The 12,335-nt window shown below is 39.5% G+C and overlaps 1 protein-coding gene across 1 annotated transcript in view; it reads right to left on the bottom strand.

The window, feature by feature from the left end:
- Nucleotides 1-12,335, bottom strand: part of ksr2 (kinase suppressor of ras 2) — a 180,262-nt gene that overhangs the window by 30,416 nt on the left and 137,511 nt on the right. Inside the window, exons 13-14 of the mRNA XM_041786621.1 lie at nt 11,208-11,249; nt 1,874-1,943 (exon numbers count right to left, since the gene is read on the bottom strand). Coding sequence (XP_041642555.1) covers nt 1,874-1,943; nt 11,208-11,249 — 112 coding nt within the window. The remainder of the gene's footprint in view (nt 1-1,873; nt 1,944-11,207; nt 11,250-12,335) is intronic.

The raw sequence follows: 12,335 nt of genomic DNA, 5'->3' as shown, positions 1-12,335 counted from the left end.
TGCCTCATACTGTGCTGAAACATGCTTGTCCACCCTCTCCAGTCTGGTCTGCACTCACACTTTTCCAAGCCCACCAGGCCTCAACACGGACGCATCATCACGTCATAAGATGAAATGCAATTTGCAAGATGCGAAAACATAACAGGTCCTTTTTCACTTTATGGCTTATTTTGAGTCATTTTACAGCCCTCCAGCACTCCACCATTGTTTAAAAATGATTGTCAAGAGGAACAGTCATATCGATTAAACATCATGTGCACGTTGCTCAACACGCTTGTGTCCTTGTGCATCACCAAATCATACTTTGCTAGGGCCAAGGAGGCGTATCTTGCTTCAGAGCAGTTCGGAGAACTCAGAATGGTCAAACAAACTGGTCCTACCTACTATAAGTGTGCCCTGAGTCACTAAGAAGAACAAGGGACATTGAGTGAGACCAACTCTCTGTATTCCATAGCTTCTAGAAGTAGGGAACTAAAATAATCATCCTAATGCTCACATCTTGTGTTTTCAAGAAACTTCAGTCATTCTCTGCCGCTATGCCTCAACAGATAGTTTATTTTATTGATGCTTTAAAAAAGTGAATCATTTCCCTATGTTTCTACACAAGTTTCTAGTCTGCTACTGTACAGGCTTTACCAATTTGCTAAAGATTTCACCATGACTATTGTGTTAGAAAACAACAAATATAAATCCAAGGTCTTAGCCATTTAGGCCACATGAGCGCTGTAATTGTTGAAGCTTGAAAACAAAATAATTGCTTCACTTTGAGCTAAACAGATATTTATTGTCCGTAGAGGGTTTAGCAAAGTGGACCCTGTGGATACACATTCACATACCCAATAGAAAAAACAAAGATAAAGAAAAATAGATCCCTATATAGCCCAATATCTGCTGGTAAAGGGATCTGTTTAAAAAAGAAATCATCACTTTTCTCCCCATAGAGACTAACTGCCTACACTGCAGCAGCAATACGTATTCTGACATGTCTTTCTCACAAACTGTGCACAAATTGCAGACTCTGGCTTTAACCTGAAAAAACAAAAATGAATCTTCATATTACATCATGAATGGTATGGTACTGAATGAAGCTGTACACCTCCAGCACTTCCATTATTAAGCACACAAAAACCCCTTCATTATGGTTCTTTTTACAGATTCTTATTATTTTCAGATATCATTTTCCATGTTTGCATTTTTTCTTAAAGCTTTCAGCAGCTGCAGAAATGTGATAGCAAACACAGATATGTATTTTGTACTCTTATGTACAAAACCGTTTTATGTTCTTCAATTAAAAAAACATTCCATTTCCCTAATCTAGGCCCTGTTCAAAGACCATGTTGCTATTATGAAAATTAAATTACCAGTGACATTATTTGCTATTGATTTAACCATTTTCATTCATTTAAGGGTACAGTCTATATTTCATCACAATTGACCACCATCCTCTTGCTTTTTTCTCGTGATGGATTGACATCCTAATCTAATGAACATCTGGGTCGAAAGGCATCTCATCACTCCTCCTCCTCTTCCGGTTGTTTTCCCATAACCACTGGCTTCCTCACAGAGCCACTGAAAATCCAGTTGGCATCCCAAGTGTAGCATGAACTAAAGGCCATGCTAACATTAGTCTCTGAGTATTCGTCACGCCGGCCCTCGCATTGAAATTGTCACCCAAATATCCGTGCTCCAATGAGTCTGACTTGGCCTCTGACCAGCAGCCAGTAAAGAAGAGGAGATGAGGGAGGAGAGGATGAGAGAGCATGCAGAGTAGAGGAGGATTACTCAGAGGAGGCATGAGCCTGATGAGGATCAGAAGTAGCTCCTTAATTTCTTTAAAGGCAGACATATGGTTTATGTAATAGATTGTACTCACCCTGGTTCAGACAGGACAGGGTGCAGGATGACCTGTGGTGCTCTGCTTGGAGGAGCTTCTGGTGCAACATCTGGAGGTATTAGAGTGACAATGAATAGGAGAAAATTAGTTTCACACTTAAATATGTTTTGGCAGGGATTTAAAAAAAGCTGTCTGTGTGTTTTTAAGGGAGATACAAGCTAGAAGAACTGGATCAAAATTTATCTGGACTTGTTCATAATGGAACAAGGAGCCACAATCCCCTTTTAAAGTTAAACAATAGCCTCAAATGCCCTTGGAAAAATTGGCTCATTCAACACACAAGATCATAATCAGAAACCATTTCAGGTAAACATCTATTCATATAGTCCAGCTTCATTTTGTTCCTTAAATTTCTTTTGTATTCAGCCAATAATGATAGAACTCTGATTTTCATTGATTAATGCGACTACTTTATACAAATACAGAATGGGGGCAGCGAAGAGTGTGCAGCATTGGGATCCAGGTAAGTTTCCCTGAGAGGACTTGTATTGTACATATCTTATTGCATGGCATTGTATAAAACTGTGTTTCTACTGAAAGACAGCAAAGTATTAAGCCAATAATGATAGAACCTCTAATTTTCATTAATTAATGCAATTATTTTATAGGAAGATAGAATGGGTGTGTTGCTTTAGAATCCAGGACAAATTTCCCCAAGAAGACAAAAACATAAACCACATCTTACCATATCCTATCACATCATACTTTATTGTATGGCATTGTATTTAACTCAGGTTCTACTGAGAGACTGGAAAGTGGGTTGATTAGTTTATTTTGCAAGTTTCTGACATTACATTAGATGGCACCTGTGATGAAGAAGAATAAAGCAAAGGCTGCACATAAACATTTATGAAGTCTCACTGATTTCACCCATTTAGAGTCCATTGATGGTGGTTATCATCAGCCTTGCAAAGCTGAAGAATTGGCGAGATTCCATATCTGTCATTAGACGGATCCATTTTGCAAAGCTTCAATCTGAAACATTTGTTCCTAATCAGAGAATGAATGGACCAATCAGTGTCCCTCGAGGAGAACGGCGCAATGTTTCGTTATACTGCAAGCCTGTGAACAATGGCTGCCAGTGAAGGGATAAGTGTGGATGAAGCTTAACAGCAGTTTTATCATAAGTTTCCTTATTTATTCCTTGAAGCCCTTAGCTGTTTTTAACCATTTTGTCTCATCTGGACTTACTGTCTGAAAAGCTTGTAAAACAACAAGCCTATGGTGTGCAGTCAAGATCTAAACACCTTTTCTTCTAGACAACCTGGGCTTTAAGAATAACTGTGCTGCAGTAATGTCATTTGATTTTTCTTTTAAACTTATGGGACTATAAAGACAAAAGAAAAAAAAAAACAAATTAAAACTTAAACGATTTTTATGTGTGACACATGGTAAGCAATAATTACCTAGACCTTGTTTTTGCACAAACTTTTTCTCCCATCTCCTTGGGGACAAAAAGTGAAAAAAAAATCATTCTGTGACAAAAAGGCTGCAAATCTTGACAGATGTACAAAAAAATAGTCCTTGCACATTTTTGTATTGGCTGTATTTGTGCCATTACTCAAAGCATGCCTGCAGAGACACAGAGGGACACATCACAGGCTCTCCTACTCTCTTTCTCTCTGTGGTGAGCTACTCAGGCTGTCTCCTTCATGATCTAAATGTTAAAGCATACACAGTTTCACACAGAAAATTGATTTTAAAAGAAAAAACATTCAATGTTGGATAAACGAGTGAGGATTTAGAGGAACTGTGACAGAAGAAGGATGGAATCAGAATTAAACTTTGTCAAGCCCTTATGTCTCATGTCTTCATTAGTCTCATGTTCTCCTTCAGCAACATGTAGTGGCTGCTCAGGTGGCTCAAAAGCAGTAATACAATCAACACACTGACAGAGAGTCCCAATTAAACGGCAATATTTCAATTTGTCAGGTGTCACATTTACCATAAAATAAACAACTTACATTAAGAAACAAATGCAACATACTGGGGAACTGTTGAAATTTAAAGCTCAGATGAAAATGTAATGACTGAAACAGGTTACAAATGATACAAGCGCACTGCAACAACTGCATTAACATCAAAGAAATGTCAGTACATGTACATGCCTGAATAAACATAGCCAAAAACAAACACTCCTCTCCAAAATTATTGAAACAGCAAGGCCAATTACTTTATTTTTGCTGTTGACTGAAAACATTTAGGTTTGATAATGATGAGACAAGAGATCAACATTTCAGCTTTTATTTCCAGGTATTAACATCTGGATCTGATATACATCTCAGAAGATAGTGTTATTTGTAATGGAACACCAAATTTTTAGGTGAGCAAAAGTATTGGGTTTGATAGACTTAAAATAGGTAAAAATAAATATATTTAGTTGCACATCCTTTCGTTGCAATAACTGGGGGGTTACTCTTTGCATGCTATATAGTATTTAAGTCTGGAGATTGACTTGTCCAGTATAAAACCTTCCACTTCTTGCCCCTGATGAACTCCTTTCTTGTTTGTCAGTGTGTTTTGGGTCATTATCTTGCTCCATGGTGAAGGATCTCATATTCAGTTTGGTTGTATCTTTCTTTAAACTGGCAGACAAAATGTTTCTGTGTTCATTTTGCTGCTGCCATCATGTGCTACATCATCAATGAAGATTAATGAGCCCATCCCAGAAGATGCCATGTGAGCCCAAGCCATGACATTATTTCCACTGTGTTTCACAGATACGCTGTTAGCCTTCACTTTGGTAAAGGTTCATCATTGTCTCATCAATCCATAAAACTCTCCCCCAGGATTTTTGAGGCCCATCGCTTTACTTTTTTTTTTTTTTCTTTTAGCAAATTCCAGCCTAGCCCTCATATTCTTCTTGCTAATGAGTTTTTTTCTTGCATGTTTATTTATTTGTTTGTATGTTTATTTCCGCTATACCTAATAATAAACAGGTTAAGAATTGCCTTGCTATTCATTTGACAGATTGTTGTTGAATGTTTAAATAAAAAAAGAATAAAAATTGAAAAAATGGCCTATTTGAGTTTTTTGATATTTTGAGCTCCAGCCTGGACTTCGAGCCAAACGGGCACCAGCTGCAGGGCCAACTGGACACTTTCTAACACATCTCTCCTGCCCTGAGTTAGAGCCTGACCCACAGTGTCTTTGTCTCTGTCATCCCTGCTGTCAGAGTCTGGGTTGGCCTTCCTGAAAGTGTCTTGGCTATAGTTAAGCATTACTCCCCGTCATCACCAAACAGTACCACTTCCCATGAACCTCCTGCACCAGCCCTTTCGACTTCAGTTTTCCAGATGTCTGGTCCTGTGCCTATGCCAGGCATGTCAACCTGAGACCCCTTCTCAAAGCTGCATGTGTGGATTTTTACATGTAATAAAGTTTTGTTTCTGCTCTCTAGACAGTGGAGCATGGTGCCTGAAGAAAATCAGCTCCAGTGGTTTTCCTCATCTCCGATGTTGTTTTGATTACAAGCACATTAAAACATGAAGCGAGAGAAAACAACAAACAAATATAATCAATTATAAAAATGTAGAACTATCTCAAAAGGGTTACAGTTGGAAACAAAGTGGCTACAGATTAAGGTCCTAAACTCTGCAAGAGGGGAGATACCTTCAGTCTTTAGAGTTTCTTGGAGAGCAGTATATGAACTAGGAGAACTGAAGGAAAATGCAGTTTTACTGAGTTCAGTGCAAGTTTAAGGTACGTTAAGAGCCAATCAAGCAGTAGAATGGGTCATGTAAATGCTTGACCTCCACTGTAACATAAGATGTAAGGTGGTTGTAGTATTTCACGAGTGTTTTAGAAGTAGATAAACCAATGTTTGTTATGCCTCTCTTCAAGGGAAGGCCAACCAACCTGCTCATACAGGACACAATGATGAGTGCCGTCATCTTCACCAGTTATAAATCTAAGGGCAGAGTTACAGGCAGTGTCCAAGGGCTTAAGAGTTGAAGCTGCAGCATGCATATAAATTACAAGCCTATAATCAATAAATGATAGGAGCACAGCTTTAACTAGTCCCTTCCTACAGAAAAATTAAAAAACTTGATGTATTTCTGTAGAGGAAGCCAGTTTTCTGTTGCAGCTTTGAAGCTACATGGAACTTAACTTCTTAATCAAGCCATGTGGCCAGATAACTTCCTCCAGATAAAACCTTAGTTTGGCTGCAGGTTCTGAGTACAGGTGATAACCTGACACAACCCAACCCATCCATATAGCTCTCTAAGCCCTTGTGTCCAAAGGCAGGCCAGACTAGCTTCCTTGTTGCTGCATGTTTAACATAACTATGACATTTTATCATCAAAAATTAAATTGATTTTTTTTTTTACATGTTCTTTTGTATTTCCATTGATTCTGAATATGGCACATCCTTTTCTTCATGAATGACTGTTTCTAGGCCTTCACACTGGTCTGGAATAATAACTGTTCCTCTAAAGCCTGACAGAGTAAGAGACAACAACATGTCATCTTCGTAAACACTGAGAAACTGACATATTGCTGGAACACTATTATTACATATATACATACCTATGCAGACCTATTAAATCATGCATAAACTTGTTTGATTGCAGAAAAATGCTGGATGATTGAAACCCCTCCACATATTCCTATTCCGAGTTGCTTTATTTCTTTCCTGGCATAATCTGTATGGAAATGGCAGTCACTTTGGAATATGTTCCTATATTGATGTACAGCAAAGTGATATCACTTTGCAGCACCGTCACAGCATGGGTCTTAAGAGCGCACAGCAAATACACATAGTTTGATCACCATAGCCAGACGTGCAGCACATTCAACCTGCCAGCATTATCTGAGACATAGAAACAGCATGATGAATCCTTTCTGCTATTCATCAGCCCTCCTGTTCCACATGCAAGAGGAGTGAGGTTAGCTGTTGTGCTCGATCGACCTCTGAAAAACATCAGAGGATTCGCTGCCTCGCTTGTTGTCTGTGTTGGCACGCTCTTACAATTTGTAACACAAAGTGGGAGCCACAGAAATAAAACAAAAGCATTCCCTTTGTGGCACGGTGCATTAGGAGCTGGCATCATTGCCACACACAGAGATGGACGTGTCTTTTGTTTTCTATGTGGAGTCTGCATGGATGTTTGCACGGATTTACTCCAAGACCAGCGAGCCAGGAGGATTTGAGGCTATAAATTGGCCAGTGGTGTGACTCAGAGCCTGTTTGTGCCTCTGAACCCTGTGACGGACTTCTGCAGGGTTTTTATACCAAAGATGTACATTGGAATCAAAGCTACATCTTAAAATGATCTTTTGTAGCACTCATTCCACACTTAAGTATTTCTGTGACAAAAGCAGTCAAATATTTAACTAGAAAAGCACTCAGAGAGCAGACCCTCGCCATTAGCCCTATCTCCCAATAGTGATGAATCCTTAAAAAAAATCCTGGATCCGTCCCCATGTGCCCCCACCACGGCATTCGCTGATTACTCCCTCACCAGTGGGGTGGCAACATGGTGAGGCAAAGCATTGGCTTTGCTACAGGCGGACTGTCATGGTGGAAGTGTTTCCTGCCAGTGCCAACAGATGCACTGACAGTCTCACCCATGGTCTCACTGGACAACTGGAGGTCATGGCAGAGGGTGAATATTCTTCTATTCCTCCCAGCATTGTGAGTTTTCTCGCTACAATTCGATGTCTTTCTCTCTGCTACGCTCCGACTCGTCTCCTCAGGCGTGGGTCTTTCAAACTCTATAAACTCCAAAACTTTGAATAGAAACACAACCAAAAATGCTGCTGGGATTGAAGTTACTCACATTCGCCATCTCCTGGTGTAAAGTGGTAACAGCGCAGACCTCCACCATTAGCCCTATCTCCTAATGGTAAAGAATCCTTTAAAAAATTCCTGAATCCAGACGGTGATCTGGATCACTACTAACATCTAATCAGTTCTTCCTTATGCCATTTCTGACATTTGCTGAAAATTTTATCAAAATCCGTCCATAACTTTTTGAGTTGTGTTGCTAACAAACAAACAAACTAACTAACAAACAAACCCTGCCGATCACATGACCTCCTTGGCGAAGGTAATAATTCATCACCTGTTTTATTACAGAGGTGTAGGTATAATCAAAATTAATAAAGGTTTCATTGTAAACACGTCTCCAACTATTTCATTTACAGTGCATGACATCTTTTTGTGGGATAGTGCCCAGTCACATACAGCAGCTGCCCTTTTCATTGTTTTCACCCTCAAACATCCTGAGGCCGCCTCTGGATAAAACTGACAAAATTTACATGATCCCGAGAAGGTTTAGATATTTTTACTTGATAAGAGTAGATCCAACAGCCAATCACACAACAGAAAACAGCACCAGTAGCCACTTTTAATGCTTGCTGGGATGTGCACACAAAAGAAAGCACACTCTTCACACTACAAAGCAAGTTCGAGCCGTAGATGAGAAAGTCTTAACCCTCCCTTGAAGACAAAAAAGAGGGTCAAACTTAAAGTAACAGTGACATTTCCTCTCTTATCCTTTAAAGATTTTAAGTGTTGAAGAAAATACCCTTACAAGACATCAACAGTATCTTTTTGTAGCAGCATGGTTTAAAGCCCTTTCAGAAGATATCCTGTCCCTGTGCTTTTGGGAATTTGAGTCATTATTTAAAGCAGTTTCTGTCTGCAGTGACTCGGATAATATCCTAGCCTCTCTGTGTCTCTTTATCTCTATTATGAGTCGTTCATGCTCTCTTCTCCAGTTTCTAGTTTGCACACGTGCTGTATGGCAAAACATGATGCAACAGCAGAACAGCCTGCCATTGGTTGTCACATCCCAGTCACAATGCATTGTGGAAAATATATAAACAACATGGTGACAGCATTAGTTGCTGAGTTTCCGTTGGGTGGCATTTGTTGGTCATTGGCCGGTAAAAAGGGCAGATAAGACCAGATAAGTAAATACTGGTCATTGGCATGTTTTAATCCAAAAAAACATCATGCACCCGAACCTTGCACACTAATTAGTCTGTTACATACTATTTGTATTTACTGAAAAAAAATTAATAGAAAGTAGTAAAATGTTTCATTCTGTGATGAAAATAAGCAGTGAGGATGAGCCTGTGGCTCTGTTACTCCTTCAAAATCCCTCCGGATCCATCCTGACAGAGAGATTCATACAGCATCAGCTGCGCCAAGTTCATGAGATGGAGAGCAACTTTTAGGTTGCACTCACACAAGACAACCCATGCCATGTCTTAATTGAGTCCGTTAGATGACTGAGCGAACAAACTTATCACTTTATCTAGTATAGTTCCATGGTTGATATCCAAATGATAAACGGGAAAATCACGTTGGTTAAAGTGAGGATTCGGTGCAAGAGAGAGAGAGAGAGTGAGAGAGAGAGAGAGGGAGGGGGGCCAACGAGCAGGAAATAGCAGGAGCCGATCTGAATCATCAATCATCACACTGCTTTCTCACCTCCAATTTCCACTTACAGCGAACACACCGCGAACCGCCAAATCGTACCGCGGAGCACATCACTCCCTCTTTAGTCTATCAGAGCATTTCCACAGCCAGCGCTCCAGACCAACAGCGGTGCATGCCTGGACCAACACTTCACTCCGCTGCGTTAGAGATATGCTGCAGGTTTATATTCAGCGCCGGCCACTGCCAAACCACGTCAATACCTGACAATCAGACAGCTCCAGAAGAGGAAGTCACAAGTCTAGAATATCCGGTTCTTTCAAAATACAACACAATGTATGGACTCCCAATCGTAAATCATCACTATATCAACATTACGTCTTATTCTGCAGCGAGAGGAAAGGGTCACCGAGAGGTCAGTGGGTCACAGAGCTACAACGGTGCCATTAACGAGGAAAAGTTAACTTTTAAGGACATTTAGGCAAAGAAGTTTACGTAAAACCACAGATCCTTTAATCCAAATATTAACCTTTTACTTTCTTAATGTACTCACCCAGTGGAGGAGGCAATAATATCATGGACTTATAGGCTACTGGAAAGGATGATAAATTAACCCCAAAAGGTAAAATAGTCTGCTGTTGACATTCCTACGTGAACTTGCAGTTCTCCCGTGATCTCGTCCTGCTGATCAGGGCTGCACACCACAGCGCAGCGCTCTAGACTCGCTTCCAGTGGGCGAGCTCACTCATTGAAAAATGGAGCGCTACCTTCGACTGCTTCCTCTCAGTCATGTTTGTTTTGTTGATTCAGTGCAATGCTTTGTTCACACCCGGCATGGAAAATTGACTACTCTTACACTCTCTAGCAGTCACAAGGATTTGTTTAGGCACCAAAACATGGTACTGTTTGATTTTACATGAATCTGTACTTGGGAATACCGACAGAATTTGGCCGGCACCTATAAAAGTACCAAATTCGGTGCCCATCCCTACAAGACACATTCAAAATGACCTGCAATCTTTGCATTTTATGTCTTTTACTGAATGAGAGAAAACAAATTTCAGTCATATATTTTGTTACTGAAGTAAAAACAATAGTATAAAATCTCATCTTATTCTCATGAGCCCAAATCTCACTCATTTGGTCTCCTAAACCAAGTCTCTTGTCACACCCTACAATTAGAATAGAGAATTCTGTTATATACAGAAAGTTTCGGTCATCTTCTTGGTTGCCATGGTGCCCAGTTCTAATTAAATACCCATGACCTAATTGTGACACCACAAAAAAGCAGTTATGTAAAGCCATTTAAATAAATCAATTATAATTCATGCATTTCATTGTACTTGTGGATATCATTTGATGTCTTTTGTTTCATTTTCTTCTAAAAGAACAGCCTTCATCTACAGTAAATTTAGTATGACGTAATGTGGCATTAGCTTCACACAGGGTTATAGATGTAGACTGATTGGGCTTGCAGTAAAGGGTCATGTTTTGAGCGTGTTATTATGGAACTCAAGGAGGTGGCTGATTAAATTTAACCGAAAAACCAGACAACAATCCGAACCCAGGAGACACTGCTGCTGTATATTCACACTTTTCCAAAAACCCCTGTCTCCCCAGATCTCAATTACATTGTATTCTTTTTCTCAGACTCCTGTCCAGGTAGACTGGGCTGTAATGAGCTGCCAAATGAGCAAAGACCGTGAGGAACCAGTGTGGGCAAAATAAAGTCTGGGCAATGACAAATCATTAGAAGGCCCGAATGAGAGGCAATGAGTGGGTGTAAAGGCCAAGAGTCTTAAAGCAAGGCCAAGGGGAGGGGATGAAAATAGACAACAACATCAAAAGAGCCCTCCTCCTCCTCTTAAGTCTTCCTGGGCTAGCTTCAGTGCAATGGGTAATGATCAATTAGGAGGCACTTACCTGGGAAGATGAATTGTTGTTTGTATTTGAAGTAACTTGATGCTGCAGGAAGAGACAAAGTAAAAGTTTAAGTTTGAGGTGTGACCTGGCAGTTAGTTTAAACTTTATACTTTTACTAGTTAAGAGACAATGCAATTTTCAAAAAATCAAGCTCTGAGTTACAGCACATATATTAAAGGTTTTTTGTTGAATGTAAATAAATGTTAGGACTTTGGACTCTTATTGCCTGCCTTTCCCTTTGTGTACAGGCTGTTTAGGAAGATGTGATGTACAATTAATCCAAGAATGCCATCAACAGTAAAATACCATTATTTTCACAATTTCCTGGGCATCTAAAAAGATAATTTAATTTCCAGTAAGTTTAAAATAAATTTAATACGTTTAAAGACAACTTTCGTGATTAAATGTTCTATCTACGACATATACGTTTGTAGTTGCCAAGGAAATGCTTGATCTTATTTTAAAGACTGAGACATAAGTAAGTGTGAACTGTTCCTCAAAGCTGCTGTTTTGTTGCTGTCTCTAATTCATATTTTGTGTTGATCCACAATTATCATTCAAGTGCTCTCCAAAACATAGAGCTTCACCCCACTCCATCCCCTACACTGTCTCAGGCCCATTACCTGCTGGGAGTGCTCGGCTCAGCCAAACTTTGGTGCTTACCTCTCAATTTTAATTGAGGAATTTGTTCATATGGTGTATTTATTTGAAAGTAACTCATTGTTATAGTTTCATGGATGAGGAAAAAAGCTGTTAAAAGTGGCCCTCCTGGTTAATGATTCAAACATTGTGGGAGTCCTCACAGTTTTAACCAAGAAGGCCACGTTTAACAGCTTTTGTACTTTATTACGTGAAATTCAGCCTTGAACTACAAAAAAATGGTTTACTAGTTAAAAGATAAACCTTATGGAGAGAATTTTTTTGTATTTAATTGAGTATCAATTTCAAAACAAGTAAGCAGTGTTGGACATTGGGGCTGAGCAGCACATCTCTACTTGTCATCATTTCTCCTTATTTTATTGTTTTGATTGGTTGTTTTGGCAAAGATATTTACATGCTTTGTCTTTAAATTCATAGCTTTATTTTTTCAAATTGTTTGAACATTTTGTACTTACTGCTTTATTAATG

The sequence above is a fragment of the Cheilinus undulatus genome, linkage group 5, assembly GCF_018320785.1.
Source record: "Cheilinus undulatus linkage group 5, ASM1832078v1, whole genome shotgun sequence".
NCBI lineage: Eukaryota > Metazoa > Chordata > Actinopteri > Labriformes > Labridae > Cheilinus > Cheilinus undulatus.
This window is presented reverse-complemented; position numbering and strand designations above follow the sequence as displayed.